At 38.6% G+C, this 16,778-nt stretch overlaps 2 protein-coding genes across 4 annotated transcripts; one reads left to right on the top strand and one right to left on the bottom strand.

Annotated features, from left to right (window-relative positions):
* Positions 1-1,975: 1,975 nt before the first annotated feature.
* Positions 1,976-2,584, bottom strand: LOC129890816 (uncharacterized). Its single transcript, XM_055966292.1, has one exon. It carries the CDS (start codon positions 2,582-2,584, stop codon positions 1,976-1,978), a length of 609 nt encoding a protein of 202 aa, XP_055822267.1.
* A 917-nt stretch (positions 2,585-3,501) lies between these two features.
* LOC129890245 (uncharacterized) lies at positions 3,502-16,261 on the top strand. Of its 3 annotated transcripts, none has more exons than XM_055965815.1 (9): positions 3,502-3,603; positions 3,753-4,771; positions 5,023-5,354; positions 12,323-13,462; positions 13,536-13,694; positions 13,771-14,101; positions 14,212-14,282; positions 14,373-14,495; positions 15,534-16,261. In XM_055965815.1, exons 2-9 carry the CDS (start codon positions 3,913-3,915, stop codon positions 15,900-15,902), a joined length of 3,384 nt encoding a protein of 1,127 aa, XP_055821790.1. In that variant the 5' UTR covers positions 3,502-3,603; positions 3,753-3,912; the 3' UTR covers positions 15,903-16,261. The 3 variants fall into 3 exon arrangements, with proteins under 3 accessions (XP_055821790.1, XP_055821793.1, XP_055821789.1); XM_055965818.1 differs by having other exon boundaries at positions 3,509-3,603; positions 3,892-4,771; XM_055965814.1 differs by lacking the exon at positions 3,502-3,603 and having other exon boundaries at positions 3,616-4,771.
* Positions 16,262-16,778: the final 517 nt, after the last annotated feature.

The following is a 16,778-nucleotide window of genomic DNA, read 5'->3' on the forward strand; positions in this document are numbered from 1 at the left end:
GGATAAGCCACCTAGTCCACTATCTTAGTCTGAGTTCTCCACAGCCTACTATCTAAGCTCATGTCCTCGGTGAGCTGCAACTGTGCCATATCATGTCTAATCACCTCTTCCCAATACTTCTTCAGCCTCCCTTTGCCCCTCCTAAAACCGTCCATAGGCAACCTCTCGCACCTCCGCACTGGAGCATCTGTGTCTCTCCTCTTCACATGCCCAAACCATCTCAGTCTTGCTTTTCCCATCTTGTCCTCCACCGATGTCACTCCCACCTTGTCTCGGATATCTTTATTCCTAATTTTATCCATCCTAGTGTGCCCACACATCCACCGCAGCATTCGCATTTTCGCGACTTTCATCTTCTGAACATGAAGTTTCTTAATTGGTCAACACTCCGCCCCGTACAATAGAGTCGGTCTAACCACTTCTTTGTAGAACTTTCCTTTGAGTTTTGGTGGCACTTTCTTGTCACACAGCACTCCGAAGGCGAGCCTCCATTTCATCCACCTTGCACCAATATGGTGTGAAACATCATTGTTGATATCCCCATCTTCCTGTATAATAGACCCAAGATACTTGAAGCTTTTTTTCTTTTGAATGGCCTGGGTGCCAAGCCTCACTTCCCCCTCAGCCTCACGCGGCAGGCCACTAAACCTGCACTTCAAGTATTCTATCTTGGTCCTACTCAATTTAAATTCTTTAGACTCCAACGTCTGTCTCTAGCCCTCCAGCTTGTCGTAACTCCGTTGTGAGTCTCGTCAATAAGGACTATGTCATCCGCAAACAACATACACCAAGGCACCTCACCTTGTATTTGTCTTGTCAATTGATCCATCACCAGGGCGAATAGAAACGGGCTAAGAGTCGATCCCTGGTGCAACCCCATCGTAACAGAAAAGTGCTCTGAGTCCCCTCCTACCGTTCTTACCCTGGTCTTAGCTCTATCATACATGTCTTTAATCGCTCTAATGTACGTCACAGGTATACATTTCGCCTCCAAGCATCTCCATAGGACATCTCTTGGCACTTTGTCATAGGCCTTTTCTAGGTCAATGAATATCATGTGTAAGTCCCTCTTTCGCTTCTTATACTGCTCCACCAATCTCCTTACAATATGAATGGCTTCTGTAGTCGAGCGCCCCGGCATGAATCCAAACTAGTTCTCTGAAATAGACACACTTCTTCTCACCCTCATTTTCATCACCCTTTCCCACACTTTCATAATGTGACTTAGCAGCTTAATACCTCTATAGTTGTTGCAGCTTTGAATGTCTCCCTTGTTCTTGTACACGGGAATGATTGTACTCCACCTCCATTCTTTTGGCATCTTCGATGTCTTGAAAATGACATTAAACAACGCAGTCAGCCACTCTAATCCTACCCCACCTGCATTCTTCCAAAATTCCCTAAGGATCTCGTCAGGTCCGGTTGCTTTCTTAACCTCCTCAACCTTTATTCTCCTACAATACCCAAAGTCGCAACGCCTATCCAAGTGCTCCAAGTCTCCCAACACAAAGTCTCTGTCCCCTTATTCGTTCAAGAGTTCGTGAAAGTATGACTGTCATCTTTGTCTAATGCGGGATTCCTATACCAATACTTGGACATACTAGTCCTTGATGTACTTCACTTGATCCAAGTCGTTGCCTTTCTCTCTCTCACCTTGGCAAGCTTAAATAGCTTTTTATCCCCATCTCTGTCCTCTAGTTCTGCATAAAGGCGTTCAAAGGCTGCCATTTTAGCCGCCGAAACTGCCATCTTCGCCTTCTTATTCGCCATCTTATATTTTTCCCTGTTCATTCGTTTTTCTTCATTATCCTTGCTATCTACCAACTTTACATATGCTCGCTTCTTTGCTTCTACCTTTCCATGGACTTCTCCATTCCACCACCAATCCCCTCGGTGCCCACCATGGCGGCCTCGTGAGACCCCCAGCACCTCTCTAACTGTTTCCCTAACGCAAATGGCCATCCTATCCCAAATACTACTTGCATCCCCCCCTTCTATCCCACGCCCCCATAGCCATCAGCTTCTCCCCCATCTCTAGGGCACTAGACAGAGTAAAACGACCCCACCTAATCCTCAATCGGTCATCCACGACCCTCTTCTTCTTCTTCCTTCTTATGTCCAAGTCCATGACCAATAACTTGTGTTGGGTCGTAAGATTATCACTTGGTATGACCTTGCAGTCCTTACAGAGGCTTTTATCATCTTTTATAAGGAGCAAAAAGTCTATTTGCGTCGCCGTTCTCGAGCTACGAAAGGTTACCAATTGCTCCTCCTTCTTTGGAAAACTCGAGTTGTCCACCATTAATCTAAAAGCTTTTGCGAAATCCAGGAGTGAGGCTCCTCCACCATTCCTGCACCCGAAGCCAAATCCTCCATGCACCTCGTCATAGCCCGTCGAAACAGACCCAATGTGCCCATTGAAATCTTCTCTTATGAACAATTTCTCAGTAGGCGATATACTGACCACCACTTCGTCCAAGTCCTCCCAAAAACGCCTTTTTATCTCCTCGTCCAACCCCACTTGCGGCGCGTAGGCACTAATAATGTTCAAGGTAAGCCCTCCAATGACTAACTTAATCGTCATCATCCTATCATTGATCCTCCTAACCTTTACCACCTGATCTCTAAGCTCGCTATCTACTAAGATCCCTACTCCATTCCTATACCTCGACTTGCCCGAAAAAAAAAGTTTGTACCCGTCCACCTCCTTAGCTTTAGGTCCTACCCATTTAGTCTCTTGGACGGAAGCTATATTAATCTTCCTCTTCTTAAGAATCTTAGCTAACTCTATAGACTTTTCCGATAAAGTCCCAATATTCCAAGACCCTATTTTCAATCTAGAAGCTCCCTCAGCCCCCCTAACCCTGGCCCTCGATCCCAACTATTACACTGCACAATTAATAAAAAACTTTGAAAAGTACGTTTTTCACCTGTCCTACAAATAAGAAGTAAAATAACTAAGTTATACACTTAGTCAGGCGTAATAAATTATTATTTACAATCATACAGTTTTTAAGCCAAAATTATACGTTACAACTAATCATTCATAACATCTAAAAATAAAGCCTGAATTAGACCGCTTTCGCATGTCCCATAGTTCTCGGCAATAGTGCATGAATACAATTTTTTTGGGTTTATGAATCTCAAGACTAGACATACATTTGCACACTCTGCAGTGAATCTAATCATTAATCATGTATCTATAAGTACTCAATGTAATACCGATATGAATTGTGGTGCAGTGATGGAATTGCGTCACTCGTCTCGAAAAAGAGCCATGAGAATGGAAAATATCTTGTTGAGATCGCCACCCCCAAATGGGCCCTGCAGTGCGTGATTCAAATTTAATCGGAATTACACAAACTTCGAAAATTGGATGGAAAACCAATAAAAAGTACTCTTTGTAATGTTGCACAATATATAATCTCCTTATTAACCAAAAAAACACAGACAAATAAATACATAATTATGTATATTTAGCAAGGGTATTTTGGTCCTTCAAAGCGCAGGCGTTCATTCTGCTATTGCTTATTACGCTGCTTGGAACGCCATTAACATTCTACATCAGATTTGTTGAGCTTTCTTTTTATTTCTTCCCAGGAGGTATGTATGTATCTCCTTCATTTTTTTTGTGTTGACTTTCTACTCGGTGCTTGCTCTGCTTTTGGGTTTGATTTCGACTTGTGTTTATTCGTTTAATCTTGCGTTATGCTCTAATTTATTTCTTTGCTGTGCTTCGGATGTATATATAGGTGTTCGTATTTGAGTCTCATGAATGATATATCGTTGTATGTTTGAACTGAATTTGGATTTGGGGCTTTTTGCTTCTTTCGGAGAGTTGTAATTTTGAGGCCCTTATTGTTTTGGGCCTAAAGTCACTGCTTGCTTTAGGGTTGAGCCGCCCTTGCAACCATGAAGAGCCGGTCTCACCGGCTTCCCGTTGCAAACCAACAGGATGACTGGATTGATGGTTCATGGACAGTGGATTGTGTTTGTGGTGTGAATTTTGATGATGGGGAGGAGATGGTTAATTGCGACGAGTGCAGTGTGTGGGTACATACACGTTGCGTGCGGTATGTCAAGAGTGAAAAGTTATTTGCATGTGATAAGTGTAAGAATAAAGCCACCACGAATGATAGCGAAGAAACTGAGGTTGCTCGGCTGCTTGTTGAGTTGCCCACCAAGACTTTGACCATGAATTCTCCATATCCTAATACTCTCACTATCCGAAACCCCTTTAGACTTTGGACTGATTTGCCAATGGAGGAAAGGGTTCACGTGCAAGGTGTCCCCGGTGGTGATCCAGCTTTGTTTTCTGGGTTATCATCTGTATTTGGTCGTGAATTGTGGAAATGTAGTGGTTATGTTCCCAAAATCTTTAATTTTAAATATAGGGAGTTTCCTTGTTTGGATAATGAAACAAGGGAGGCCCATGATAACACCAGCGACAAAGGCAATGCGATGATTACTGGTAATGGTGCTGGTGCTTTATTCTCCTTGTCTAAGGAAAACTGCTTGTTTGCACCAGTGGTTAGTCCTGTTTCCGAGAAGCCTGTTCTTGAGTCCAACAATGCTATGGATTCAGATGCTACTACTCGCTCAACCAATGATGTGAAGAAGGACACAGGTTTATTGGGTCCTAGCATGGTACAAGGCAACAAGAGTAAGAAAGAAGAGTTTGGGATGTCCAAGGACCAAAGTGGTAAGAAGAAGTCTAAGATCGTTGAAAAGGAGGGTTATCTTAAGAAAGATGCACATGCTTCTAGATCAGGTGATTAAGCTACTACCCTCTTGTTAAAAAAAGGTTCTTTTTTTGGTACTACGGTTTTTAGTTTATATATATTTAATTCTTTTTTGGCATGTCTAATTCTTTCTTGACTTTCAATATTTGGTTTGTGTTACTGCTGCTTTATCTACTATTTGAATTGCTACTAGTACTACCATGATTTTTGATAATGATACTTAATATTCCTTTTCAAGTTATGGGAATTAACTCAAAGCAATTGCAATTTTTTTTTAAAGACAGAGGTCCCATGGCTGTCAAGACAGATATTCAGAGAACAAAATTTGGAAATTCACGGGAAGTTTTGGCTGCTGTTGACATTTTGGAAGGACCTCGTGTACTGGACCATGACACTACAAGCTATTCTGACATTCCAACTTCAAATGAGCTCTTTTCAAAAGTTGCATCTTGTGATATTTCTAAACGCTGCTCAACAAGTGAAGCATATCCCCGAGAAGACAAGATTAGAAACCACATTTCTGCTAGGGTTGAGGACTCTCCTATGGAGAACGATGGAGCAGTAACAAATTTAGAGCAGAGTGATTCTGCTAGTTTACCTATGACAGAAGAGGTATGTGATCGGTTTTAATGCTACAGCTTCCTGTGATTATGTGGTGACTTCTCTTTGTTTCATTTCTCACACATTGCCAAGTTTATGACCAATTATGTCCAGTTCTGCATTTATCAAGTGGTAGAGTATTTTTTTGTGCTATTAAGTATTATCCTATTTGTACTTAACTTTGTAAAACTGTAATAGCTTGCAGACCAAAACTTTGTAGGAATGTCGAAGATTGGCTATTCCAGTTTTATTTCCTCTTTGCCTCCCCTTTGTTAGAGAGGTAAAATTGATGGGCATATTAGGAATAGAAGCAAGGCGCTTTGACCTCAACGGATTTACAATGTCCCTATTAGAAAATGAAGAGGAGATAAAATCTTTCTTCTTATGGTCTTAGCCAATATCACCAAAGTTCCTTACAGTCAAAGCCACTGTTATTTTTGCATCAGTTCCTTCTGCTTGGGAAAAAAATCGCACTGAGTGAGGAAGCGCCTTGAGGGTAACCATGCGATTTGAGAATCCAGATTGCCATAACTCATCTCCTTCCCTAATTTAAGATGAGATCGAAGTTGAACCTTACAGTTACATATTTCATGTTATGTGCTGGTGTAAGGTTAACCATATTTATAAAACATGTGATAACATTTATGCACATGTTGAAACATGTTTGAAATGGAGCATATAGCATTTGCTAAATGACTGGAAGTATTTAAATCTAGCCATTATGGTGAAGCACATGGATCAACTGTTCTAGTAGTGCTACCGGTTGGGATTTGATTAAGAAAGAGAAGGTATATTTTATTGGCTTTCATATGAGACTGAATGGGAGGGGATAAAGGTGGATTGTGTTTCTTTTATTCCTATTGGATCTAGTTAATCAACCCACGCTTCACGCGGTGAAACATCTACTTTAGGTAAACGATTATAATATTAAAATAAAAAAATAAGTTATATATTGTAAGTAATACAGTTTTTAAATTGCAGTTCCAAGCATATCAAAAAAAATATAAACCAAAATTACAATCAAATGTCTAAGGGAAAAATAAATTGCAGACAAATCTATATAAATAAATCATGACCTCCCTTTTTGTAGTTCTATAAGATTATATTTTCTAATCAGCGTTTTTTCACTTGAAAAACAAATTATATAACACAAACTCTTGCCTTTCTTTCCTAGTTAAATGTTGTTCATAAACACAATATTCATTATTGTAAAGAGTGAAGGGTCAAACTCTATGTTGGAGGTCTCAAGTTCGAAACCCCTTGCCAGCGAAAGCAAGGAGTTTGACTTCTGGGTCGAGCTCGTCACATCGGGTTTGGCTAGTGTGGGTTACTCTCTTGTGTGGTTTGCCAGCTATTGCATTGTACCTTTATGCGCCTAAAGGGTACATAAAAAAACGCTTATAGTTGAGGAAAAGGGAACAATTGATAGTTGCAGCGTGTTTTGATAAATAGTTGGTGATAGTTCAGGTAGGGAACTCACACACCTATTAGTTCATGTATGAATTCGAAAAACGGGGATACTTGAGGTGTATTTTAGACCATTAACTCTATTGTGAATTATAATGTTTATTAGTATAATAGCAAGTAAAACTAAATATTGATTATAGTTAGAGACTTTTAGTGTTGTAATTTTAATCTTGTTCATATCTGGCAATTTACTAACCTTGTTTTCTATTCTAAACTGCTTTTCAAACACAAGTCCTCATTTTTTCCTGTATCTTATTTTAAAATTTTCAAAAGACTTTTTTTGTAACTTGTGATATTTTTTATATTCCAAGCTAATGACATTCTACACGGAAGATTACCCAATCCAAGATTTCTACATTCAGCCTGCAATAATGTCCATAGCTTTTCCGGGAAAGATCACCCATGTATACTTTCCATGATGACATGACCATTAAAGCCTAAAGTAATGATATACAAATAAGTATAAATTAACAATAGATACCAGCTGAATAAATGGACATCATAAATTTCTAATTAGCCCCCCTTCGGGATTGGTTTATGAGATATGAGAGAAATGTGCAATAATGGAGTAAGAAAGAGCTCTCATTCACAATATTTTGCAGCTTTACTTCAGCATCACAGCCGCAAAGATTCTCATCTATAGCAACATTCTTATTGCTTCCATTGGAATGTAGGAGAAGGGGGAGAGATACTGAGAAGCTACCTCTTCTACATCAATGACACTTCTCTTCACAATGCTTATATTCTTCCAATTCCTAGTAAATGGCACAACCTAATCAGGAATCACCAAAAAGTACCCAAATTCATTACAACAGTTATCATGTAAATACAATAATATTATCTTTTTACAGGGATAAATACACCAATATCAAACAGCTCACAAATAGATAATAAAATCAATTATTACATAGACAAAAGATATTATAACTTGAAATAGGAGCTTCATGTTATACTTTGGTTCCTAGAATGTTTTTTCGAGTCAACTACATAACTCTTGAACTTGTATCATTAGAAAAAAAACTAAGACATTATATTTTCAATCTTTCATTTGAAAGTGGTTTTGCTTCTAATGCAGCTGCATTTCATGCCAGAAAAGTCATAGCTTCTTCTTAAGTTCAAATCAATTTTTATGGAAGCTTCGACAAATTTATTATTCATATTGTTTTATTATTTTTCCTCCCTTAAATATGTCTATTAGGATAGATCCTTATTAGAATCAACATTTGTACCCTTCGGGGTGGCCCAGCAGTTTGGGCTTGGGACTTCTATGTTGGAGGTCTCAAGCTTGAAACCCCTTGCCAGCGAAAGCAAATGGTTTGCCTTCTGGGCCGAGCTCGTCGCATCGGGTTTGCCTAGTGCGGGTTACCTTTCCTGTGTGGTTTGCGAGCTATTGCATAGGAACAGAGTTTTTACCCTGTGCGCACCTAAAGGGCAGCGACTGCGGGTTTCCCTTGTCATCAAAAAATAGAACCAACATTTGTACTTATACCCACAATTTTATCCCAATTGTCTCCGTGCATAAAATTTATTGAATTTGATAGGGGTAGGTTGAAATTTGTAAGCTGAAGTCTTCTTCATTTCTAGAATGAATAAAGATTTTTAGGAAAAAAATGATTGTCTTGTGTATATTTAACAAAGCATATAATGTTTTTCGTATGTTCATTGAATATAGGTATATAAGTATATTAGTTTTACTCTTATTAATATTTATAATTAACTTAAAGAAGGTAAAGAAATAAGTTGCAAAGTAGCCCCCCAACCAAAGGTCTCTCCTTTTATTTACCTCGGATGAAATTTATATAAGCAAACTTGATTATAGAATGTCCCCAGTGTTGATCATGTCAAGATTGCAGTAAGTATTAACAGTCACGAAACTCGTAGAAGCTACATAAAACTGCAAAAATCAGTCATATTTCACCCCATTAAAAGAGGAACATATTAAACCATTATAAAATCGAAGTATCACACAAAGAATGAACTAACATGAAACAGCAGCAAAGCCAGAAGTGACGAAGAGAACAATAGAAGAAGAAAGCCGAAGATGCAAAGTGAACACAACTGATCATTGGAAAATCAGTCTGGCTAGAGGAAAAGTAAAATAGTCTTTGTTAATTAATATATTACTCAAATTTTTATCCCTTAAATAAGCTAATATTTCCAGAAAATCTATTGTTTCTCTCAATCCTCTATTATTCCCTTTTCCCTCTGTCATACTGTTACTTCTTCTGTGATTTTTTCTCTCTCGTGTAATTTTCTTCTCATAATTCTCTGAATTCTTTCCAAAAGTTTGTTTTTGTTTGTTTCCATCACTCATAGTATAAATTGAAAAAAAGAAAAGAGATAACTCTCCAAAAGCGCACACACACAAAAATAAATAATTCAGTATTTCAAATGAAATTTATTTTCACTCATAAAATTTGATTTTCAAGTTAAGTTTATGTCCAAGTACAGTTTCAACCTTATATATTAACAAATCCCAAAGCATGATGAGCAACAAGTACCATCATAAATGCACAATATCAATTTATTGTCCCAAAAATAGAAATCTGTAATCTCCTTCCCTATATTCAGTGCTACAACGAACCTAATAGCCGGTAAAAATTTCGAATGCTTGATACAAAGGTACATAAAATACCAACTAAGAAAATCTCAAGAGCAAGGAAAAAGATATTTACCTTGCCAAGTACCTATGGCGAGGAGAGGAAGAAGAGGAGATTTGCCTGCGAGAAGGAGGGACAGAATGGAGCCCTACCCAAGAGGATTAAAAGAAGTGGCGGCTGTTATATCAGGGGAAAGAGTTGACTGTTGAATACCCAATTTTCTGTAATGGGTCATGCTCTTGAATTCCTTTAAAATGGAAAAATGGCATAGAATTGACCCCCCAAAAATGTTAGGTGTATAGGGATGCCTCAACACCTCTATTTGAGAGTGAACAGGAAGTTACGAGTCAAGCAAGTTAACAGCAACTAAAACACGTAACTATATGTTTTCAAAAATATCTCCCCCACCCCAATTATTATTCTTATTGCAACATCTAACTATCTTGCCACACCTTGAGAAATGGGATAAATCATTCACCTCATCAATAGGTTGACTTTTGCGGCTACGATGCAGGAAGAAGTTTTTCTTGATCAGAGTCCAAGATGATTGATGGGAAACTGTAACACAGACATGAAAGGAATTAGTTTGCATAAGAAGAAATAGACTGCAAACCCTATAAAGAGGAGATGATACATTGAGGTCTATATGCCTTCTGTGTGTGTGAAGGCAGAGAGACATAAAACATATTCCTTTTGCACTTGCACCCAGAAAAGTCAAATGCAACAAAGGAAAACCCTAAGCAGCTAGTGATTTTCCAATCCATCAAAACACTCGATTCAAAGTTGCGATGCAAAGGCCGATACATACGCACAGAAAAATAAAGCACCCACCATTAACACCCAAAAAAGCATAATTTTAAAATGAAGGAAAAAAAGTTCAACTTAAAATCAGAGATCATACATTGGAGAAGATGTCTGACCTGTGAAAAATAAATCAATAGAGAAAGAGGTTGAATATGTATATTTTTTTGTTTTTCCTCAGTTGGTGTGAAAACTGCAAATCTAAATGGCGACAGAAATACAAAATACTGGATACAGAGATACATATAACACAAACAAAACAAATCCCAAAAGCGAGAAAGAGAATATTTACCTTGGCGAGTACCTATGTCAAGGGGAGGAAAAAGAAATGATGTTTTTTTATATCAAGAAAAGAGGTTATTGTTAGAATATAACCGCTTTTCTTTAATGGAAGACTTTTTTGTTTTATTTAAAAGGGGAAAAATGCTAAATTTTTTTGACAAAAAAGATAAATAGGAATGCTTGTCATATAGGATGTCACGTCACCGGGCTGAGGATTCTCTTATATTATATATATTGCATATTAAGCACGGCTAGCTCTCTTTACGGTCCAAGTTTCTGTCAAAGCTATTGTCAGTTGCCAGATCTTCTTTAACAAGCAGAATATGCTTGTACATATGGCTTAAATAAATTATAGATTTTAAGTTAGTGTTGTTGGGCCTGTGCATAGCATGGGCTATCGATGACTAGTTTCCTTTAGAAATGCAAATGTATCGACTATGTCTTCCCGGTTATGAGTAGGTTTAGATGCCTTTTGGATCTAGAAGGTCTCAAGGAGCCCTACCTCTTATACTGTTGTGGAGAAAAGGGAACTTTACATCATGCTGATGTTTATCCTAATAAAAAAAATCATTATATTTTTTACTACAAAACTTCATTACCGAACCAATTTTTTTTGACTTTGAAACTGGTAAATTCTATTCTTCAGCATTAAGGGCTATGCTAGCCACCTCCAAAAAGTTTACAGTAAAAGAGTGAAAAGATACTTACAGAGATCCTATAAAATCCACTAGTTGAATTTCCTCTTCTATAATCTTTTCTTTATACCAAAAGCCTAGAGAAGTAATAACTTTTCACTTAATCTTCTGTATAGAGCACTCTTCTCCTTTAAAGATCCTCTAGTTCCTCTACTTCCAGATGTTCCACCAGATGCAAACTGGGACGGTCTTCCACCATCTTTTCTGGCTCTTGCTTCCTCCTCTCCCGATCCAACAACTAAGCAGGTCTGCAGTGTGCTCAGGCATGATCCAATGTATTCCGGCAATAGTAGTGACTAATGTCCATACTTGTGCTGTGACCTTACAATGCAGGAATAGATGTTTGTTGGTTTCTAATGCCTCCTTTCATAGCAAATATCTAGAGGTTATGTTGATCCCCCTCTTTTGTAGTGCCTCATGTGTCAATCATGCTTTCGTAGTTACCAGCCAAGTGAAACACTTCACTTTAGTGGGAGCCACACTTTTCCAGATAGTAGTCCATGGTCCTGTTGACCTGCCTGTAGTTTCACTCAGACCCTTCTTGTATACCCTGTTAACAGTGAAAATTCCATCATTGTGATCATTACCAAACAAATTTATTTACAAGGAAAAGCAACTTACTCTCGGGCAAACAAGTTTCAACATCAGAAGCAGCATCAGAACAGCATGACTACATTTCCCTACCTACTATATCTTACTAGTATTAGTCTAGGGATAAAAGTTCAAAGTCTACACTTTCCATGCTATTTTAGGCTTCATAATCCCTCTACAGTGGACTTCCTGAATGATCTGCTAGACTATGGTCCCACTGCTTCTCTGCTTGTTTCTGAACACTGCCATTCTTTTCTCTCCCCATGTATAATATAAGGTAGCAGCTGAAGACATTTTAAAAACCTCAGAATAGGCTCTTTTCCCTCTTGCATGCTTGATTGTCCATTGCACTTCACCTTGTCAGTTCAGTGCTTATGCCTTGCCACTGCAGAATTTTACTCCATATTTAGGCAACCATTACACAGAAAGAAGAGATGAGAGATGCTTTCATTTTCTACATTACACAAAGATTGTTTATTATTTGTTCTTGCCTTTTCTTTTCTAGTTAAGGAAGTTTGTAAAATAACGTTGGTTGTGAAATTAGGTTGTTACTAATGCTACCAACAATAAGGAAGAGGTTGCAGTTCTAAGTCTTGGAACTGAATCAACTGTGGAGCCCATGATAGAAAATGTTGCATGTCTTGTCCCTAGCATTAAAAGGCAGCCAAATGTTGAAAGCTCAAGTGATAACAAGGTTATTTGCTCTTCAGAACTTGAGGTTAAATTGGAAGCCGAAATCCATGCTGATCCTGCAGACCTTGAAAATCAACGTTTACTTCCAATTGAGGGTAAGTTGGATATAACAAAATCATTGGCAAAACCTGCAAGGACATCTTCAGGATGCTTGTCTGAAAAAGCTGGAGTAAATATTACCACTATAGTCAATTCTGAATATAGTGACTGTAAATTAGAGGAAGACAGTAGAAAGGCAATTATTGGTGGTAATACAACTAATACTGATGAATCACCCAGTGCACTCTGTCAATCTAATCAAGAACCTACGATTTCTGAAGTCACAGTAGGAGCAAGAAAGAGTTCAGGACACAAACAAAGTTCAAAACCTGCTGAAGAGGCATCTAGATCAAGCTTAGCAGTCGCAACTTCGTTATCAGCTCCGAATCACCGTAAAGTAGTTCTATCCATGGGAAAATCATCTTCAGGTACAACAAAGGCTTCTGCTCCTGGGAGTCGGATATCCTCGAAAGCTCATAATCATGATTCTAGTGGTAAACCGAGGGGAATGTCTGGGAGCAATCTGAGTAATAAAAGAGAGAGTTCGTCAATGGATGCTGGTAGGGATGAAGAGAGGCGTCAAAGGCCAAAGAAAATGTTGAAAGAGCTCCCAAAGTCATCAGTTGGTTCGGCATCGAAGACATTGCAGTTGGCCAAGCTCTCTCATGCTCCAGTGAAGAAAACAGTATCAGAAGCAAAGGATTCAGTCCCTAATTCTTCTGCTAAAACATCAACTGTGCTGAGTAACCCTGCTAGTTCACGCTCTGCAGAGTCTTCTAGCTCACTGCAAAGTGAGAGTGCGACACACATACAGAATAAAGCTGAAGGTACACATTTAACACAAAAATGTGAGAAGACAAACCAGCCAAGTTGCCAACCATCTTCTAAAGTGAATACACACCTGATGCATCCTCCGTCTTCATCATCTCCTGCAGCACTAAGTGATGAAGAGGTAGAAGTTGAATTAATGAATGTTTAAAGTTCACTATTTCCCTCTTAGCTTACGCTTGTCCATTTTAATGTAGCTTGCTTTACTGCTTCATCAAGAACTTAATAGTTCTCCTAGAGTTCCTCGAGTGCCACGGATGCGTCATGCTGGTAGCTTACCCCAGTTAACCTCTCCAACATCTACAAGTATGCTAATGAAGCGAACATCTAGCGGTGGAGGAAAAGATCATGGTTTGGTAAGCTTCATGATTTTTTTACATAATAGGTATATGCCTATTGACTTTATTCTGACATGTTTATATTTTGCCATAGACATCTAGGAGAAAGTCAAAGGACATAGGAAAAGATGGTTCAAACTGTTCTCCGGATGTGGTTCAGGAAACTAAGAAATCTGATAGGTCAACTTCTCTTGGTTGTAGAAGAGAAGAAGATTCTATTCTTAAGAGAGAAGGAGACGCTGGATCAGCAAAAAGTGTGCAGTCTCTGAAGAAGAGTCCCACACTTGTGTCCAATACTTCTGCAAGTAGTAGTTTATGTTCCCCAAATGAGGCAAATGAGCCAGACCTTTCCTCAATGCACAATTCACCAAGTGCAGTAGCTGATGCAAAAGTGGTTGGTCATCCTTCACATCAGACATTACCAGGTTTTTGCCTTAACAAGAGTTATATATGTTAGATGTTCTATAAAAAAGAATTTTCCTTTTATTTTGGATCTTCTTAATGTTACGTTGCCACCTTTTTTCTGCATTTGTAGGCTTGATTGCTGAAATTATGAGCAAAGGTCAAAGAATGACTTATGAAGAACTCTGCAATGCAGTTCTTCCGGTACAGATGCTTTAATGAGATAAGATGTGTTCTCTTTCTGGTGTTAACAAAAAAATTAAGTTGTCTTTCATCTTCCTGATTCTTCTGTAGCACTGGCCGAACTTGAGGAAGCACAACGGAGAACGTTATGCATATTCAAGTCACTCTCAGGCTGTCCTTGATTGCTTGCGGAACCGAAGTGAATGGTCTCGCCTGGTTGATCGGGGTCCCAAGGTATCTTTATAATTTCTGCTACATTTATGGCTTGGTGTAGGCACTGGTTGGAAGTCTGAAAAGTGTCTTAACGATTCTAAATTAATTTTGTTGCTTTTTAAGCATTTATTTAAGCTTCATATTCAGTCAGCTAAGCCTTATCGAGGGTGAGGAAGGTGCTATTTGAATTCTCTGTACTCATTCAGCTCTTCAAGATGCATAATAATAGTTCATTTTTATGCTAGATGTCAGTGTATGCCACCCTCCTTTATCTGGGCTTGGGACCGGCTTAATTGCATAAGATCATGTGAAATTGAGGGCTACATTTACATTTCCTATATCACACTTTTATATTACAAATAACATTGGAGACCAATGATGACCCGTCTTTGCATTAGGTCTTTTTATATGTTCCGCGACCATACATATGAATACACAATTTCTCCCAATATTACTTCTTAAAAGAAGGGTTTGTACTAGTATGCAGCCCAAGTGGGGAACTGGGAATGGCTGGTTCCCTGAGTCTGTGAAAGAAATAGGCAACTGTGCTAAGTTTCCTTTTTATCTTTGACAAATTCTTGCAGTAAATCTGGATAGCTATTGCAATTGAAGAAACTTGTTGCATCAATGGTTAAGCTGATGATTTTTTTAATTTTTTTTAATTACTGTGGCCATATTTAACTATGAGGGACGCAAGGTTCAATGTTAGGCAGTGTTTCTTGTTCTAGAGTGAGGTCATTGTGAAGGATCAAGGGTGAGGACTTCAAAAAATATTGTGAAAATAGCTAGTTTGGAAGGGCTCCAGCTGATTTATGCCTCACCTCGATTTCTTTCCCAAATAGTGAAGATTGAAGTTTGTTGTCTTAACAAGCAGATCTCCTTGTAGCCCTGACTTCCCTGCCTGGCTACCCAAATAAGGAAGAAAACCATCCATGAAGCTTAGGTTACAGCAGAAAGGAACTATGTTGATTAATGCTTGTTAATGAATGATGTTTATATTCAATTCACCATTTGGATTCATATTTGGATTATTTCTTTTAATTTATTTTTCTTTATCAGACCAGTACAAGTAGGAAGAGACGCAAGCTTGATGTTGACTCCCAATTTACTGAATCGGAGGATAATGAAGATTGCATGGATAGAGGTGCTAAAGATGTCAGGAACAAGACTTTTGAATCAAAACAGGAAGAGTTTCCCAAAGGCAAGAGGAAGGCAAGAAAGCGCAGACGATTGGCTCTTCAAGGAAGAGGCATAAAGGATGTGAGGAGGCGGCATAGGGCTGAGGTTTTCAGTGATGAGGAGATTGGCTCATCCTCTGAATCTGGCGGAGACAGCATGTTCAGCGAAGATGAGGTACACGGTGGTGAAACTTCTCCTGCTGGAAATGAGGCCTCTGCTAGCTCTGATGAGAGAGCTACCATGTCATAATTTGTGTTAGGTGTTTTTTTGTTTATTGGGGTGTTTACTATTATCATTAGAAAACTGACTCGCAGATCTTGTTCAGTGGTGCCTCTTCAGCTTCTTGCATACATGAGGTTATGGCACTAGTGTAAAGTCTTTGTTTATAGGATGTGTCATTGACTTGCTTTGACCATGCCATATTCCGATCCTATTTACATGTTTGTATATGTGTCCTTGCATAGGCTGGGTATATCATCAGCTGCCTGTTGATACTCTTTTGATTTTGTTAATGGGGATTCATGCACTGAATTGTAGATGAAACTCCTGTTCGGAAGCTGTAAGCTGTTGTAACTAGTTTAGATGCTCAACTGCAGATCTTTTGTTTTCGCCTATGTTTGTTGGACTCTTAAAAAATGTTGATGGTGTGTGGGGGATTCTCCCTCTCCGACATGGGTTTAAGAGTCCGAATATGTTTTTTCACCCCTAAAAATCTTGAAGCTTATGTAGAGGGAAATTTGGCGTTGGTGTTATTCCCTTGTTTTTAGTTGATTTTTGGTTTCATGGAATTGAGCGTGGTTAGTACATTTATAAGCTCCCCCTTCTGGAAGAAGTAATATCTAGATGACAGAAGTTTACAGTATAACAGCAAAGACGGTTTTCAGTTGGTCTGTTTCTTTGAATTATAACTTGACTAGGAAAGTGGGTTATTCAAAGTAAAATTTTGAATGATTTTGTGTTCCAAAGTGCACATTTGTTATATGCTTTTATAAAGATGCTTTGAGTGCTTTTATATTTGGGTTCAGGAAGAGTGAACATCTTACGCAAAGTGCTCTGTATTCGGTTGTCTTTTTGACATATCGACTCCCGAAAATACATCTGTTAGCAGAAGAAAAGGGAAAAAAA

Source organism: Solanum dulcamara, chromosome 5 (assembly GCF_947179165.1).
Source record: "Solanum dulcamara chromosome 5, daSolDulc1.2, whole genome shotgun sequence".
NCBI lineage: Eukaryota > Viridiplantae > Streptophyta > Magnoliopsida > Solanales > Solanaceae > Solanum > Solanum dulcamara.

Bases quoted from the DNA above. Each gene is read 5' to 3' on its own strand.
- LOC129890816 (XM_055966292.1), bottom strand. From the start codon at position 2,584: ATGACGATTAAGTTAGTCATTGGAGGGCTTACCTTGAACATTATTAGT.
- LOC129890245 (XM_055965815.1), top strand. From the start codon at position 3,913: ATGAAGAGCCGGTCTCACCGGCTTCCCGTTGCAAACCAACAGGATGAC. The intron at 13,695-13,770 runs GTAAGCTTCATG...ATTTTGCCATAG, and splicing joins GAGGAAAAGATCATGGTTTG to ACATCTAGGAGAAAGTCAAA. The intron at 14,496-15,533 runs GTATCTTTATAA...TTTCTTTATCAG, and splicing joins TGGTTGATCGGGGTCCCAAG to ACCAGTACAAGTAGGAAGAG.